Source organism: Pyricularia oryzae, chromosome 6 (genome assembly GCF_000002495.2).
Source record: "Pyricularia oryzae 70-15 chromosome 6, whole genome shotgun sequence".
Lineage (NCBI taxonomy): Eukaryota > Fungi > Ascomycota > Sordariomycetes > Magnaporthales > Pyriculariaceae > Pyricularia > Pyricularia oryzae.
Window position 1 is genome coordinate 3,108,079 of NC_017853.1, and position 17,334 is coordinate 3,125,412.

Consider the following 17,334-nt stretch of genomic DNA (forward strand, 5'->3'; position numbering starts at 1 on the left):
ATGCGGGGTCAAGCTCCTCGCGGGTTACGGTACCCCAGGCGCCAAGTTCCACTGCCGACTGTCCAGGTGGCCCTTGGTGATGGGAATTCTCCATCGGGATAGTGACGTGCCTAGATGGGGAAAGATTGCCGCTGCGAGATACGGGATTGAGCAAAGGCATCATCTCCGTAGTTGCTTTGTTATTTTAATTTCATCTCATCTCAACTTTGCAACATGAGGTGTCAGCTTGACCATCTTCATACTAAATGCACATCTGACAGTTGCGGTGCACATAAACCTCATCCGTCGTCTGACATTTACACCACCACTACGATCTCATATCTCGTCTTTTCTTCCTCAATAACAGCTCCCAACCTTTGAGAAAAAAGCCCAAGCGAAAAGAAGATTTCCCCTCTTCACATCGCACCTGACAAAAAATCACCACACCCCAAAATCATGGCCTCGACGCAAAAACCAAACGGCAATGCCAAGCCGCAATACGACCCCGACTTCACCGACAATGTCATCAAGGCCATTGGCCCCAAGACAAATCCTCGCATCGCCGAGGTCATGACCAGCTTTATCAGGCACATCCACGACTTTGCGCGCGAGGTCGACCTCACAGTGGACGAGTGGATGATGGGCGTCGACATGATCAACCGCTGCGGCCAGATGAGCAACGACCGCCGGAATGAAGGGCAGCTAATGTGCGACGTGCTGGGGTTGGAGTCGTGAGTACTTTCCAAGCCCGTCTCTTGAGTGCTGTGCTAAACGATCCAACAAAGGCTGGTCGACGAAATCACAAGCAAGAAGCTGGTCGGCGCCGGCTACGAGGCTACCAAGTCGGCCATCTTGGGCCCCTTTTTCCGCAAGGACACCCCGCCGTCGGCCAATGACACGAGCATAGTCAAGACCATGCCGTCGGATGGCGAGGTGACCTTTATGCACGGCGTGGTGACGGATGCTGCGACGGGAAAGCCGATCAAGGGCGTCACGGTAGACATTTGGCAGTGCAGCACAAACGGTCTGTACGAGCAGCAGGATCCAGACCAGGCAGACTTTAACCTGCGTGGCAAGTTCACAACGGATGAGAATGGCTATTACGGCCTGTACTGCCTGAGGCCGGTCCCTTACCCGGTGCCGTACGATGGTGAGTGGCCGTTCAGATATTCTCTTTGCCGTTTCGACGATGCCGATCTTGTACTGATCAAGTCCCTTTGCAGGCCCGGCTGGTGAAGTCCTCCAGCTTCTCGACCGCCACCCATACCGCCCGGCCCACATCCACATCATTGTAAGCTCACAGTGACCTTCCCATCCTCACTTGACATCGTGGCAAACTGACTGACCATCTATCTGCTCGACAGGCGGGAAATGAAGAGTACAGCCCCCTGACCACACAAATCTTTGACAAGAGTAGCAAATATCTTGTCGACGATTCTGTCTTTGCGGTAAAGGATGATCTGGTGGTGGACTTTAAGCCTGTGGAGGGCAACCCCAAGGCCACGCTCGAACTAGTATACGACATTCGTCTGGCGGCGATAAAACCATAGAGATACGTTGAAGATCGAGCTTCTGCCGGTTGCAGGTACATGGTTTGAATGAAATGGAACACAATTGTTCTTGGCCTACCCCTTGGAATCTTTTGACATTGTTCAAATAGTGTTGCCAAGTCCGCCAAGACCTTGCCTGTACCCCATTATCCATATAGTGTAGGCACTGGGTGTCGAGTAGGCCTGGGGCTCCGTCAATGACGCAAACTGGGTAGGTACCTCAGGTACCTTGTTATCCAGACTCAGCAGAGATTCACAGACTGTTCCCAAGTCGGTCAAGCGTGCGGGTTTAACAAACCTGAATGTATTGGTCGAATAGGCAAAAGCTGACCTACCACCGCTACTTCTGTGCCCCCAAAGGATTCAGCCATTTAGCCAAAACGTCCTTGCTGGAAGTGGGGTTGCATGCGGCCTGAGGTAGGATGCTTTTTCTGCATGTCGAGGTTATTTTGCGGACCCGAGATGCTCATCACGATGCTTCTTCGGCACCGAGATCAAAAAGACAAGCAACTCTTTCTCAAGGATGGCTCAACATAAAGTCACCGCCGCCGGATTAATTAAATCAGGCTTTTTGGAAGCCCCTTGTGGATGCATTTCCATCTTGGTTCTCTGTATCGTGTCGGTATTTTGTTGCGATATCGTAGAAGCTTGCAGAAGGATCCAAGTACGAAAATACTCTAGCATACTGTCCTGTTCAATTTGGTGTCTACTCAAGGTAGTTCCGAAAAGACTTATTTCCGATCAAATTCGGAAGAACGCAATTCCATAATGCAATATTGGGTTATTTTAGGATTTTCAAGTACCAATCAAAATAAATCCTAACCACCGTGACAACCTTTTGAGTCCCCTAAACACGTCATTCTTTACCGAAACATTCCACCCTACTCCAGGGGTTTGGTTATGTGTTCGTTGATCCTGCGAAAACTAACGGTGTAGCCTTTGAGCTTTAAGCTGGGCCTATCGAGGCCGTAGACAGACCTTTATAAACTGGGCTAAGTCTATCTTGCGGTGGATTTTCTATTGCCTGCGATACTTCTTGTTTTGATACAAAAGGCGAAGCATTACTGCTGCAAACATACAACTATTGCAGCACACAGTAATCTGGGATCGTTATCTTCCCCTCTCACTGCCGCAAAGAGGGCGTCACTATGGTCGCTGCAGCCAATCTAGTGATCCTTATGGTGGCCCAGTGGCTAACCCCAACGCTGGCGTTTGCCGATTTGCTGGTGCAGCCATTGCAATCGGCCGTCAGCATCGTCGCCCACAATGATCTGAATGGTATGTGCAGCTGCAGTTATTGTCAACTTTTGCACCTCCTTACTCTCCACTAACGCAAGGCAAGGGTTCAACGACTCGGCTGCGCAAAGCAGCGTAATCATTGTGCACACTAAGCACTCGATCAAATCGGCACAGTCGGCCTGCGCGGAACTCAATGCGACATTGTGGCCGGGTGCAAAGAGGGAAATATCTGTTTCACAATCCTCGATTCGAGCCCTTCTCAGACAGCAGGAGGAGCCTGAAGCTTCTGGCTACTGGATTCGCGCAGATGGCGATCGGACTCTGGCATTGAATCCCCAAGGAAACGTGGTGTCCGCAGACGGAAGCTCACTGCTGCCAGTGCTCTGTACACGTAGCGTGCCGATCCCAACGGCGAAAAACCAAGACACGCTGAGAACATGGCTGGTAGGTGTGGATGCAAACAACGAAACAACGGTTGGGTAAGGATGGAGTCCTTTTTTTTTGTTTTTATCATGCCTCATCAACATCAACAGCGAAAGGAGGTTTTGCTGAAACACAAGACAGCTACCAAGACGCCATCACCTTCAACTTTCTAGGAGTGCGATATGCACCACAACCCGAACGCCTAGCCTACTCGACCAGATATATCGGCTCGGGTGGACTCCGTCCGGCCCTGACCCTCGGCAGCAAATGCACCCAAGACGGCGAAGGATCCGAGGATTGCCTCTTCCTCAACATCTGGACGTCTTTCCTACCCGGCTCCCGATCAAACACCACCATGGATCTCAAGGCCGTCATGTTTTACATCCACGGCAGCGCACTGACGGGCTCCGGCGGCGACCCGACCTTTGACGGCACCAACCTCGCCTCCAGGGGCGACGTGGTCGTCGTCACCGTCAACTACCGCCTCGGGGCCCTGGGCTTCCTTGCCCTGGCCGACACCGATGCCCGCGGCAACTATGCCCTGGGTGACCTCATCACCGCCCTCGACTGGGTCCGCGACAACATTGCCTCGTTCGGCGGCGACCCGAACCGCATCACCGTGCTGGGCCAGTCGGCAGGCGCCGCCCTCGTCCGCGCCATGATGGCCTCGCCCCGCGCGGCCGGCAAGTTCGCCGGCGCCGTGCTGCTCAGCTACCTGGGTGGGTACGGCGCGGGCGGGGTGTTCCAAAAGTACTACACGGTGGAGGAGCAGATGGCCCTCGTGAGCGACCAGGTCCTCAACGCCACAAACTGCTCCACCGCTCCCTCGCAGCTCGCCTGCCTGCGCGCGCTGCCGGCCAACGACGTCTGGAAGGCCAACCCCAACGCGCGCCTGTTGACTATCGACGGCGAGTACCTGGCCGACGACGAGCGGGCGCTCTTCGCACCGGGCAAGCCCCGCTACAGCCGCGGCGTGCACGTCATGCTGGGCGTCGCCGCCGAGGACGGCCTCGAGCTGATCGCCCCCTACCCGCCGCTACCGCGCAACCTCACAGCGCGGGACCGCGACCTCATCACCGCGCGCGGCCTGCCCGCGCCGCCCGAGGCGCTCTTCCCGCTCGGCGCGGCCAGCAGCAACGTCACGCTCGAGGTGTACCGCATGTGGGCGCGGCTGGCGACGGACGCCTTCTTCCGGTGCCCGGCGCAGGCCAACGCCCACGCGGCGGTCGAGACGGGCGCCGTCGGCAAGGGCGGCAGGGTCTGGTACTACCAGTTCGACCGCACGTACCAGGTTCCCCCGTGGCCGCGGCTGGACCTGTGCGAGGCGCCCGGCGGGGACGTGGACTCCCCCGAGGGCAACTTCAGGTGCCACACGGGCGAGATGCTGTACGTCTTTGGCAACGTGGCCCGCGCGGGGCTGCCGTACCGCGACGAGGGGGATTTGGTCTTTGAGAGGTACGTCCTGGACAGCTTTGCTTCGTTTGCGCGCACGTACGACCCGAACCCGGACGTGGCGTTTTTGGAGGCCAGGGGCTATGCGAGCACGCTGGAGGTGGTGAATGTCAGCGGGCGGTGGGAGCCCACGGTGAAGGGGAACATGCGGATGAGGGCTCTCGACTTGCCGGGCAGGGGAGACGCGATGAAGGGGTTCCAGGATCTGGAGCAGTGTGAGTGGCTGGGAGTCCCGACGGACTATTGGCTGCGGTGATACGCTGCCGGAGCGTGTTTTTATTAGCTCAAAGGCTCAGGTGCTGGCAATGTCGTGGCGGAGTGTCGTGGTGGACAGTGATACTTTTCAAGGATTAGCGAGCCTCCACATTCAAGCGAAAGAATGATCTTTTATTTTTTATTTTTTTTATCTTTTTTTGGAAGCAAGGTGCGTTCACACCTTCCTTTCCTAGTGTATATCCCTGCCAGCATCAACGCATTCTTTTCTAAAGGTTACAAGCGCGATTGACACTTGCCACACAGCAGCAGCCGGGCCAGAAGACCCGTACATAACGCCCTCTTTGGCATACCGTTCCTGCCCTCCCCCTCTGTCCAAGGTTCTTTTAAAGCTCGTCGTCTGACCTTGGCAGTAAATGGTCCAATTAGCCGAGGGCAAATCCGGGGTATCCAAGACAGCAGGGGTTATTATCCCGACTCCCGAGTGGGCGAGTTTTGGCTCCCCGGGTTCGCCCCCTCTTTTTTTCTTTGCTTTCTCGGAGTATGCCGTTCAAAAATCAGGGCAGAGTCGACTTTTCGTTTCAGGGAGCGGTGGAAATTTGAGCCCAATGAGACTTCCCTACCTTTCCTGACAGATACTGTACACCGTGATCACCAAGGAGTAACATCTCGGCATTATGGAAAGGTTGAAGAATGGATATTCGATAGGCCCGAAATGGTGACAAGCCTTCTGGATTCGAGTCAGTACTGGTTGACTGCCTTGCCTCGAGCCAGCTTTGTTTAGGAGGACTTGAGCGCGGGGTCAATACGCCACCATAGCTGGCTTTCTTCACCTGACAACGCAGCAATCCGTTGCATTAAAAGACAAACGAGAAATTAGATTAGTAGCCAAACACAGTGACAAGCTTTTCCGTGCTGTCTGGCAACGTTCAGCCCTATCTAAATACAGAGATGTGTTCTACTTGGCTTTTTTTTTAGAGTTCTGAACAACCCTGACTGAACCATTGAGTACAGCTGAAGAGCAAACTCATTTTAACAATCCATTGACAGACTTTGTTAGCCAATGTTGATAATATTGTCATTGCCACACACTACTTGAAAACCCACACCTCTCCTCGTCGAAACCCCAAGCGACGACTTTGCTGTGCACAATCGCATGACTACCGGTAGCTGAGGGCAGCTCGGAACGACGGGTAAACATAAACCCCCTTCGTTGCAAGTCTGCCTTAGAATTGCGCTACTCGAGCACTGCCCCCTGCTCAGGAATCGTGTTGGGTAAGACCACGCGTCCCTGCAAAACGCCGGCAGTAAGCAAGGGTATATGACTCGAGGGCCACTTCTCGAGCTATTACCCCAGACAAGCCCCGCGATGCTCATTCAACTTAGGTAGTACTACAAAACGCCTCCGCTAAAAAGCTGGGGCAGACCTTTTCCCCCATCACCTAGGTGTCGATGAAAATGGTAAGCAGTCAGCAGTCTCGTGAAATGGAGATCGGCAGCTGCGCCAGGTGTATACCGTGGTGTACTGGGGAAGAAGGAAAATCCGATTCGTCCCATGGTCAAGACGCAGGGAGGTTGCCTGTGGCGATTCAGCATTGGGTTTTGCTGCCTCTGAATCAGCTGTGTATTTTGTCCATGTTTCAATGTCGAGATATAAAATATTACAGCTCATCCTAACTGCTGCAAACCTTCTTTTTCAGTTTTGATCATCTTGTTCGGGCTTAATTAAGCATATCCCATTACATAGCAAACACATCCATCATGACGATACCCAGCATTCGTCGACTGGCCGCCGCGGCAGTAGCAGCCATCCCTGCAGACTGTCGATTTCTGACCAGCAGGGCGTCTCCAGTGGACAACGCCGACACACAACAGTTCACACAAGCATGCCAAAACTTGGCCAAGGAGCTCCAGATACCAAACAGCACATTCGTGTCGGCCGACTTTGTGCCCGCCAACACGACGCTGCAGTTCCCCAACGTCGACCCCGCCTGCAACAGGCCGACGCAGCTCGTGTCGGTGCCGCTCTGCCGCGTCCAGTCCAACATCACCACCTCGACCACTTCCGGTCTCCACTTTGAGGCCTGGCTGCCGCAGAACTGGACGGGGCGGTTCTTGAGCACCGGCAACGGTGGGCTTGGGGGCTGCGTCCAGTACGACGACGTCGAGTGGGCGGCCTCGCTGGGTTTTGCTACAGTGGCAACAAACAATGGCCACGACGGCATGAGCGGGAAGCCGTTTTTCCAAAAGCCCGAGATCGTTGAGGATTTTGCCTTTCGCGCCATTCGAACCGGCGTCGTGGTGGGCAAGAATGTGTCTCAGGCGTTTTACGGCAAGCCGTACAGCAAAAGCTATTACCTGGGGTGCTCCACCGGCGGCAGGCAGGGCATGAAGATGGTGCAGGACTACCCGGACCTGTTTGACGGCGTGTCGGCGGGTGCGCCGGCGCTCAACTTCAACAACCTCAACACGTGGAGCGGTCATTTCCTCCCGGTCACGGGCTCCAACACGAGCGACACCTTTGTCAGCCAGGATCTGTGGAACGTCGTACACCAGGACATGCTGAGCCAGTGCGACGCGCTCGACGGCCTGGCGGACGGCATCCTCGAGGCGCCGGACCTGTGCCGCTACAAAGCCGACGGCCTACTCTGCGGCAACGGCACCGCGCAGCCCGGGTCCTGCCTGACCGCCAAGCAGGTCAACACGGTCAACACCATCTTCAGCGACATGCTGGCGCCCAACGGCACGGTCCTGTACCCGCGCATGCAGCCGGGCAGCGAGGCGACCGGGGCCTTTGACACGTACTACAACGGCCAGGCCAGCGACAAGTCGGACTGGATAAAATTTGTGGTCATGGCGGACCCGGACTTTGACCTGGCCAAGTTCACGCCCGACCTGTGGGCCAGGAGCGACGAGCTGAACCCCGCCAACATCGCGACGCTCGAGGCCGACATCTCGGCGTTCCGCGACCGCGGCGGCAAGCTGCTGCACTACCACGGCACCATGGACCCCGTCATCAGCAGCGACATGTCGCCGCGGTACTACGAGTCGGTGCGCGCCGCGCTGCGCCTGGAGCCGGCCGACATGGACGCCTTTTATCGCTACTTTCGCATCTCGGGCATGGGCCACTGCAGCGGCGGGCCCGGCGCCCACTTCATCGGCAACCAGCGCAAGCAGCTGGCCTTTCTGGACAAGCCCGACGAGAGCGTGCTGATGAGCCTGGTGCGGTGGGTGGAGCAGGGCCAGGCTCCGGACTTTGTGGCGGGGACGGCGTTTGTGGGCGATAAGCAGGGTGGGCAGGTTGCCTTTTCGCGGAAGCACTGCAGGTGGCCGCTGATGAACAAGTTTATGGGTGGGGACTCCAACAGCGCCGATTCGTGGTCGTGTGTATCTTACAATGCTACTACTTAATTGCGGCTGGCACAATTGGATGTGTTCATGTTCATGATATTCCATATTCTTTCAATTATTCGAGATAAAAATAAAGGCAGTGGTCATTCCACCGATACAATTCGCTTAAATAACCCGTAAATGGACATGGTTACAGTGCTATTATCAAAAGTACAAACTGTTACCCCATTGCGTGCACGCACAAGTTGCAACCCTTTGATTTGCCATTCACACCATTTGCAATACACAAAACAAACACGGGAACGCCAGATGCAGCCGAATTTTCAACATTGAAAATGCGTGCGTTCGTTGCAAATGGTGCATGCAAATGGTATAAATCAAGGCATTCGTCGGTGGTTCAACTTGTACCTTCGACAATAGCACTATAACCGTATCCACTTACGGGCTGTTTAGGCAAACTGGACGGATGGAATAATCACAGCTGAACAAAAACGTGGTATTATCATTGATGGACTCGATAATGTGGCCTTGCTTGGCGTGCATGTGTATCATCTCAGAGCGGCCTAAACCTACGGATATAAGCTTAGGAGAACCACGTAGCAAATGCTCGAGATTATCAGCATCAAGGTGGCTGCTCCCCTGCTGAGTTGTTTCTGCTGAGGCTTCCGCGCCGCTCGCGCACCCTGTCTCCTCCGTCAATATGACTGGAAGACCGTACAGCCTTGGCGGCTAGGCATGTCCAATCGCGCGCCTACGCAAGTGAGGGGCAACAAGAGTGAGATAAACGGGGGGTAGGTCCCAAAAAGAATCATGCAGCAGCGTGCTCACATTTACTTTCCTTTACCGCCCAGGCGTCTTTTTGGGACTGTCTTGTCAACATTCTCCGCATTATTGGATTCAGGCGACAAATCCTTCGTCCCACCTCCGTGCTAGGCACTAGAAAGGACTAGAATGGCGGATTTATTGAGCAGAACTTGGAACGCCGTACTGGCGTGGTCAAGCTGGGCCGCACCGCTTGACCGTGTCAGCGGATCCGGCAAGATTTCCGCTGAAAGTGGTAAGTTTTCTGTCCCCTAAGCCTTGTGAAGCTTGTCTTAGGCTTCAGTGTGGCCATAAGGAGCATTGCGGTCTCTTGCTAAACCTGCCAAAGCTCTACAATTGTTGTTCAATTACATCCTGGAACGTCTAGCGAGCCTTGATTCTTTCAGCGGCTGGTCTGATCCAACCATTTTCATCGTCTACGCCCACGACAACGAGAACCTAGGGGATGCCAAAGCCGCCGTTGTGGGCCGCATGATAAGATGGCTGCAATGCTCCAGGTGCCGAGTTATCTCGGATAGATCTCCCCTCGATCCTCTCCCCGATGCCCTACCCGACAATGCGACTGTGCGCAACATCCTCGACAGCCAATTTCGTCTTTTGCCTTCCTCGAGCGATCGTGAGAGCGTTGCAATCGTTATCTTATGTGGGTCGGATGTACTGGAGCAGTATATGCGACACCCATTCACGTCGTCCTACCTTGAGAAGGTCCAAGAGGCATACAAGAGTGCCCATGATCCCAGAGACAAAATACGAGATGTGGTAGAGGCCCATGCAGGGCAGGCAGGATTCCACCACGTCCTCACCGAAGTTGCCTTCCTCGACATCAGAAAACAAGCACAGAAGAAAGATGATGGAATTATTTCCCTGGCTCTCAGTGGAGACCTCCCTTCCACCTACTTGGAGTTCTATGACAGATGCAACGTCGTTCTCAAACTCAAAGAGGAGAAATGCATTTCGAATGAGCACAATCTTTTCTTCAAGCTTCTCTACCATGTATACCCCAAAGAAGGCGCACACTCGGTGATCAAGGAGTACGAGGATTGTTACAACAGCATCCGCGATCACTTTCGCCAGCAGGCCCCGAATACCATGAACACGGCCAAGGAAATCATCTTGCCAAGCCTTCTCAGTGCTGCGGAGCGCATCATCGAAAACAGAACCGCTAAAGGCAGACTGGCTGGATTTGTCAACATTGATGCTGAGCGCAAACTCGAGGAGGACAGAGTCCGAATTCTAGGAATGCTCCCTCCTCTACCATACCTAGATCGCAAGAACAGAAACGTTATTCGAGCAGAGGACACATGCGTCTGGGCCACAACGCATCCAAAACTGCAGCAATGGCAGACCGCTTCAAGTTCTAGCGTCCTGTGGCTTTCAGCGGACCCTGGTTGTGGAAAGTCTGTGCTAGCGAGACATCTGATCGACGACGTGTTTCCCGCCGCCTCACCCACGGCCACGATCTGTTACTTCTTCTTCAGAGACGACTTTGATGATCAGCGCACCCTGATTAATGCCTTGCGGTGCATAGTACACCAGCTGTTCCTACAAGATCCCACATTGATCACTCAAGCAGTCATCGACGCCTTCCAGAGGAATAACAAGCTTTTGTCTTCTGAGGACGGACTTTGGGACATTTTCTTGCAAGCTGCACAGAGCAATCACTCTCAGGAGGTGCTTTGTGTGCTGGATGCCTTGGACGAATGCCCTGCACAAGACCGAGTGATCTTTATTCGGCAATTGAGCCAGTTCTACAGAACCAACTCGACTTCCCGCCTCAAGTTCCTGATCACAAGTCGTCCCTATTCTAGGATTGAGTCGGATTTCCGCGGAATGGAGCCCAATCTAAATACCATACACCTTGCTGGTGAGAATGAGCGCGAACTAAAACAGATTGAAAAAGAGATCGACGTCGTGATTAAAGTCCGTACCAGAGAGCTGCAGCAAGCACTTCGTCTCAGGGAGGAAAGTTACACCGCTTTGCTGAAGGGATTGACAAGTGTACCAAACCGGACATATCTATGGGTCACGCTCGTCCTCGATGTGGTAAAAGCCAACATCAGGAAAACAAGACCTGCAATAGAGGCCATTCTCTGCGAGCTTCCTCAATCTGTGGAGGCAGCCTACGAAAAAATACTCTCACGGGCCGACAGTCAAGATGGAATCCTGGCTAGAAATATCTTTCAGGTTATTCTGGCCGCCACACGCCCTTTCTCCGTGCTGGAAATGTCTCGGGCCCTTGCCATCAATGGGGCGTCAAAGAATGAGGAACAAGTGCAGAATGAGACAGAAGATGAGTTCCGTGAGGTTATCCGCCAGCTTTGTGGACTTTTTGTTATCATTGTCGACTCGAAAGTCTATTTTCTTCATCAGACGGCGAAGGAGTTCCTGCTGCAAAAGCGAGCAGCAGTTTCACCACATCGTCCTATTACACAGCGCGATTCCCAGTGGAGGCATTCTCTGTCACTTGAAGACTGCCACCTTTTTTTGGGAAAGATATGCGTTCTGTGTCTATTGCTCCAGCCAAAGGAAAGCCCATCTGAAGATCCTTCCACGGGAGATGCCTCCCACACTCTTGTGAATTACGCCAGAGCTGATTGGAAGTGGACATTTCACTTACGCGCAGCTGGCAGCATTCATGCGGTGCTTTCTCAAGCAGCCAGGCTATGCGTTAAGCTTACGGAGATCAAACCCGAAGATGGGACAATCCTTCCCCGTATTGCCTATTCAAGAAATATGAATCCAGACAATTGGGAAAAAAGTGTCATCAAAACGGCTCAAATAACGCCTTTGATCATTGCGTCAGCTCATGGACTCGCTGCAATTGTTAAGCTTTTGATTGCAGAAAGACCTGAGGACATACTGAAGACCGACAAAGCATACGGCCGAAATGCCATTGGCTGGGCGTTGGCCCAAGGACGTACAGATGTCGCGCAAGTCTTCTTCACCGAAGTTGAATGGGGGACAGTATTCAGAGCCCTGCAGGCAGATGGCTGGTACACTATCACGCCTGCATTACTTTGTTTTAACGGGAGACATGAGGCAATTGCAAAACTCCTTGTTGAAAAGGTAACTGAGAGGGAAAATTGGCTCATGGATCAAGAGAGGTTGTTCACCAAAGGTCGACTCCTTCACAACGCGGCCGCGTGCGGCTTGGTGAACATAATGCATATCCTCATCGAAAGGGGCGAGAATGTCGATGCCAAGGACAGCTCGATGGCGACTGCTTTACATTGGGCAGCTCGCAGCGGAGCCACAGATTCCGCAAAGCTGCTTTTGGATCTCGGTGCGCGGATCAACGCACGGGATCAAAATGGGGCTACGCCCATCCATTGGGCGGCTGCAGAAAGCCCGATGGGTAACAATTGCAGCTTAGTCCAATTGCTGGTAAATCGAAAGGCATCACTTTACCCTAAGAATAACAATGGCGAAGCCCCTCTTTTTCTCGCAGTCAGACGCGGATGGACAGAATGCGCTGAATTGCTGTTGGACCGAGGCGCGGTAGTCGATGCTCAAAACGACAAGGGCGATACGCCTCTTTTCCTCGCAGTTCGACACGGCTGGATCGAGATCGTTCAGCTACTTTTAAATCGAAACGCAATGGTCAATGTAATCAGTCAAGATGGACTTACTCCTCTCCAGGAATTGTTTCAGCCTGGCAAGACCTGGAACAGCATCACTTCGGAAATTTTCGTATTACTGTTGGATCGAGGTGCATTGGTTAACTGCAAAGACAGCAACGGAGATACAGCAATGCATTGGGCAGCTATCAACGGCTATCAAAAAGCACTTAAACTGCTGTTGAATCGAGGGGAAGCAGTCGATCCTAGAAACAACTACGGCTCTACCCCTCTCTTTCTCGCGCAAACGAATCGAGATGCCGGTGTAACTCGACTCCTCTTAGACGCAGGTGCACAAGTCAATGCCGTCAACACTTTTGGGTGGACTCCTCTTCATGAAGCCATTAGATCTAGGAATTCCGAGCTCGACCGCGTTATATTGCTTCTGGAACAAGGTGCACTGATTGATTATCAGGATTATCTTGGGGATGCTCCGCTGCATCTGGCAGTGGCCATAAAGTGGGAAATGGGGGCTCGACTACTCTTAGATCGAGGTGCACAGGTGGATTTGCAAAACAAAAATGGTTTGACTCCGTTGCATTTGGCAGCGGAAAGAACGCTTGAAGAAGAGGCTCGACTACTTTTAGATCGAGGTGCACAGGTGGATTTGCAAAACAAAAAAGGTTTGACTCCGTTGCATTTGGCAGTTGTTCGTCAATGGGAAAAGGGGGTCCAATTGTTTTCAAATCGAGGTGCGCAAAAGGATCTCCAAACGAACGACGGGTTGACTCCTCTGCATTTGGCAACGGTACAAAAGTGGGAAGAAGGGTTTCAACTACTTTTGAATCAAGGGGCACAAATGGATTGTCAAAACCAAAACGGCAATATTCCGTTGCATACTGCGGTGCGAATGATTTGGGAAAAGGGGGTTCGACTGTTTTTGGCAAAGGCCAAAGAGGGACAGGTCGATGTTCAGAATGCTAAAGGAGAAACTCCACTTCATTGGGCAGTTAGGTGTCATTGGCAAGAAGGTGTTCGGTTGCTTTTGGGCCAAAACGCACAAATTGAAGTTCAAGATGTCGACGGGGACACCCCACTGGATTGTGCAATTGAGGATGGTTGGGAAGAAGGGGTTCGATTACTTCTGGCCACAGTTGAAAAAGGAGAGTGTTGATGTCTAGAAAAGCAACGGGAACATTCAGCTGGATCGTGTTTTTCTCATCAAAACGAAAATTTTGTGCTACTTTCGAACGGCGAGAGAGAGTAGTCTGATATCTTGAACAGATCAAGACCTTATCCCTCTTTTCTAGATTTTTCTCTTTTGAAATCCCATGAGGTCAAATAGTTAGTTGTTGCAGCGGCATCTAGATCAAACCGCCCAGCAGTATGGGCCGGGCCGTCGTGACTTTCATATACTAGACGACCTTGACCAAGGTATTTAGTTGGTAGGTATCTGGATCCGGAAGTTATTAACATGTAATAAGTGGTCAGGTACTCAGCCATACTAGGTATTTACATTCCCATCTAAATCTTGTGGTGAAGCCGTGCATGTGAATTCCAGTACTGACATAGTATAGGAGCTGCGAATGTTGAATCGTATTATCGGCTTATGGCATGCAGTCATCTTTGCCTTGCACCTTCATTGGAGTGTGGTCTCAGCCTCCCTGCACAGCCCTAACGCCTTTGACGTCTTAAATCCCCGCTTTCCCCGCTTCCCTTCCAATCTCATAATTTCCTACCACTTTCAAGTTCCTTGCGACATTTCAACTACGAACCAGAAAACCTGTTCCATAAGCATCAATGGCTCCCGCCTGGGTCCACCCTCTGGTCGCGGTAGTCAAGAGGGACATTGTCAACGATAGTTTGGTCACAAGTATTGAGTCACAGTGGCATAATCCCAAAGACACACTGTCCGTGCTCCTTCTTCTCAGCCCAGACGTCATTCGACAAGCTATTGCCCAGCAAACCGGCCGTCGGATCGTCCCCGTTGCCTTTTCGTTTGGATGGGTTGCTTATGGAGCGATGTCTCTCCTCCATACTTTTGGGGGTGCGTGACAGTGTCGTTAGATCTGACTTTTTGAACGGGCGCATTGCCTGGCTCTGACCAAATGAGGCTAACAACAGGTGTAATTGCGCGGCGTCCCCACAAAATCAGATGGCCATCTCATGCCCCCCACCGACGTCAACAACGTCCTTGTTCTCACTGCAGACAGCGGCCATGTCCGGTCCTCCTCCAGCTGGGTGCTTGGACGGCTTCTACGGGACGTAACACACAGCGTTGACAATGGAATACGACATGAGCAGGCAAAGGTCGCTTCTACAGGGGCAGAGCCGTTCAAACAGGGACAGCAACCAAGCGTGGCAGCGGTTGAGCAGCAGAAATCGATGGAATCCACACCCTGGGAGGCACTGCGTGTGTCTATATACCAACTCGACGATAGAGCCGATGACACAGTCCCACAGGTAGACGGCGTGTGGCGGTCCGGTGTGGTCACAATACTAATCCAGCTGGTCCTCTCGATCGTACCCTGCCTTGTCTACCGGGAGTGGCACGTCTTTCTCATCACCGCAGCCGGCACGATCCTGGCCCTGGCGACCTCCTCCTTGCCGCAGTGGCGAGATGAGAAGTGGGCGTGTCCCAAGACGGGCGGGCCTACGGTTGCTATCACGACGGGGAATGGCAGCAGGCATGTGATCATAGTCGAGAACGATCGCAAAAACGACAAGGGGCTACATTTGGAACTCTTGGCCCACGGTACACGCGTTTTCCGGCCTTCTCTGCTGACCAAGATTTCATGTGTTGCATTTGCAACGCTGTGGATCTGTTTGCTCATCACCATGGCTGGGATCGAGGACAATACGTGGTGTGAGTAGCCGCAGCTCATGAAAATGTGCATCCTGGCGCAACATGTCTCACTCATTTGTATAAACTCTGACAAATTGCAAGCCAGACCTACTCGCAATCGGCGCGATTGGCAGTGCCCAAAACCTCTACGCCGCCGCCGCCATACGCTCACCAGCCGCGCATGGGATTCATGTCAAATTGAAGGAGACCATCGTTGACTCAAAAGTGGCCCCGGTCCTGAAGCGTGTTGAGCAGAGATACCCTTCACTTGGGCTGTCTCTGGTAGAGATTTTCTTTCCTGCGTCGCTACGGGTGAAAGATCCGGAGGACCTCGAGTTTTGGAGGGGCGCAATGGAGAGGAGGTTGGCGGAGAACAAGCACGGCATCAGACTTGACAGGATTGGCGAGGTTTCAGCTGGCCAACCTGAAGTGGCTTCTCGAGATGCGGTGCAGGGAGTGTAGACGATGCTGCCTACGGATAGGGGGAAGGAGTGGTGCTCGAGGAAGGTGGCTCTCGAACATTCAGTGCTGTCGAAGCTGCTGATGTATGGTTGGCTATTTTGATGCAATGGGACGCAAGTTAGGAGCTCCGCTTAGCAATATCAGCAGCTGAAAAACAGACACTACACCCCGCCCTCGAAGACGACTATCCAAAAACAATGGTGCGGGGTAACCTTCATCATACCTTTGGGGCTGTACTGCCAGATGCGGACAAGCGTACATCAGCACTGCGACCGTCCGGGGCTAACGGTCTGGGATGAATGTAGGCTGTGTAAAGCAAAGCCACAGATTGTGCAGCCGGCCACCTGTAGCGTATTTTGTGCTGCTCAGCCTGCATCGGAAGTGGACAAAAAGGGGGAGGACTGCGGCGAAAGTGCTTTTTCCTCATGCATAGATGATAGAGGTAGGCAGGGCAAAAGTGAGGGTGGCTCGTTCTCTTGGCAGTGGCTGTGAAGCCAGTCAGATTTTTACCTCTTACGCACATTCAGCAGGTATCTCCAAGTCCTCAAGGTTCAATTACTGGAAAATTCAACGAAGCTGAAGATGCCCAAGTTCATCTTGGCGGTCTGAATAGTGCGAGGTTGCAGAAACAACCTCTTGCCAGTAGGCGGGTGATTAAAAACCTCGTCACACGATTCAAAGTCCTGGCCACATAGACTTGGGTGGCTCACAACTATCAGTATGACGAGAATGTTCCCACGGAGTATTCTATCCCACAAATGAAGCGATAGCAGCAGGCTAGGGCTACCAGGCATACTCGAGCTTAAAGGCAGAAATGGGAATAAATCCGAATGGAGAAAATCCAGGTAGGACGAGTGATAAATAAGTCTTTATGCATCCTAAAAGCCACGTTTTACTGCTGCCTTGGCTATCTGGCTGCTCCTCGGGCTCCAAAGAGCCCTCATATCCTGAAGCTTAAATGCGGGGAAATTTACATGTGTAATAAGCAAACCCGACCAATTCTCCTTGATCCCGAGATATTGGTGACATCATTTCTTGGCCTTTGCGAGAGCCTTGTCACAATATCTCGGGAGCTGGGGTACCTACCCTCGGTTACCTTGGCAGACCCTGATAGTGAGGCAGCTGACAACATGGTCTCGTCGATCCCTGGATGCTAATCAGACTTGTTTTTACTCCCTACTCGTAGTTGAATTTGAAAACGACTCTGATTTGACGACTTGCGTCAAAATAAAATACAGCAAGGTGGTTGCTCCCAGCCGCAGCTATGATGTCACGTTTAACAACCACGCCATCTTGTTTCCGCTCCCGAGTCCCGACCAAGATATGACATTATACCGGACTGTTTTGGCGGTCAAGAATGGCGGTCCAGCTGGGCTGCCTAGCAACATAGACTGGTTGTTCGCTATTGGCGAGTAACCCTGCGTGGCTGGGTAAGGGTGAC

General features: G+C 52.8%; 5 protein-coding genes across 5 annotated transcripts; all 5 read left to right on the forward strand.

Moving 5' to 3' along the window:
- Window positions 1-224: 224 nt before the first annotated feature.
- MGG_03773 (hydroxyquinol 1,2-dioxygenase) lies at window positions 225-1,604 on the forward strand. Its single transcript, XM_003720067.1, has 4 exons — window positions 225-710; window positions 765-1,129; window positions 1,203-1,270; window positions 1,344-1,604. Exons 1-4 carry the CDS (start codon window positions 436-438, stop codon window positions 1,527-1,529), a joined length of 894 nt encoding a protein of 297 aa, XP_003720115.1. The 5' UTR covers window positions 225-435; the 3' UTR covers window positions 1,530-1,604.
- A 1,103-nt stretch (window positions 1,605-2,707) lies between these two features.
- MGG_03772 (cholinesterase) lies at window positions 2,708-5,260 on the forward strand (the record flags this gene model as incomplete). The annotated part of the gene is made up of 4 exons (XM_003720068.1): window positions 2,708-2,807; window positions 2,872-3,216; window positions 3,341-4,858; window positions 5,163-5,260. The coding sequence occupies 4 exons, from the start codon at window positions 2,708-2,710 to the stop codon at window positions 5,258-5,260; spliced, it is 2,061 nt and encodes a 686-aa protein (XP_003720116.1).
- A 1,357-nt stretch (window positions 5,261-6,617) lies between these two features.
- MGG_03771 (uncharacterized protein) lies at window positions 6,618-8,267 on the forward strand (the record flags this gene model as incomplete). The annotated part of the gene is made up of 1 exon (XM_003720069.1): window positions 6,618-8,267. One exon carries the CDS (start codon window positions 6,618-6,620, stop codon window positions 8,265-8,267), a length of 1,650 nt encoding a protein of 549 aa, XP_003720117.1.
- Window positions 8,268-9,158: 891 nt separating this feature from the next.
- On the forward strand, window positions 9,159-13,767 carry MGG_12047 (uncharacterized protein; the record flags this gene model as incomplete). Its single annotated transcript, XM_003720070.1, has 3 exons — window positions 9,159-9,264; window positions 9,397-13,402; window positions 13,536-13,767. 3 exons carry the CDS (start codon window positions 9,159-9,161, stop codon window positions 13,765-13,767), a joined length of 4,344 nt encoding a protein of 1,447 aa, XP_003720118.1.
- Window positions 13,768-14,333: 566 nt separating this feature from the next.
- Window positions 14,334-16,121, forward strand: MGG_03769 (uncharacterized protein). Its single transcript, XM_003720071.1, has 3 exons — window positions 14,334-14,633; window positions 14,742-15,452; window positions 15,538-16,121. Exons 1-3 carry the CDS (start codon window positions 14,387-14,389, stop codon window positions 15,891-15,893), a joined length of 1,314 nt encoding a protein of 437 aa, XP_003720119.1. The 5' UTR covers window positions 14,334-14,386; the 3' UTR covers window positions 15,894-16,121.
- The last annotated feature ends 1,213 nt before the right edge of the window (window positions 16,122-17,334 follow it).

Coding starts and splice junctions, on each gene's coding strand:
- MGG_03773 (XM_003720067.1), top strand. CDS start 436: ATGGCCTCGACGCAAAAACCAAACGGCAATGCCAAGCCGCAATACGAC. Junction 711..764: donor GACGTGCTGGGGTTGGAGTC/GTGAGTACTTTC, acceptor GATCCAACAAAG/GCTGGTCGACGAAATCACAA. Junction 1,271..1,343: donor CGGCCCACATCCACATCATT/GTAAGCTCACAG, acceptor TCTGCTCGACAG/GCGGGAAATGAAGAGTACAG.
- MGG_03769 (XM_003720071.1), top strand. CDS start 14,387: ATGGCTCCCGCCTGGGTCCACCCTCTGGTCGCGGTAGTCAAGAGGGAC. Junction 14,634..14,741: donor TCTCCTCCATACTTTTGGGG/GTGCGTGACAGT, acceptor CCACAAAATCAG/ATGGCCATCTCATGCCCCCC. Junction 15,453..15,537: donor GATCGAGGACAATACGTGGT/GTGAGTAGCCGC, acceptor ATTGCAAGCCAG/ACCTACTCGCAATCGGCGCG.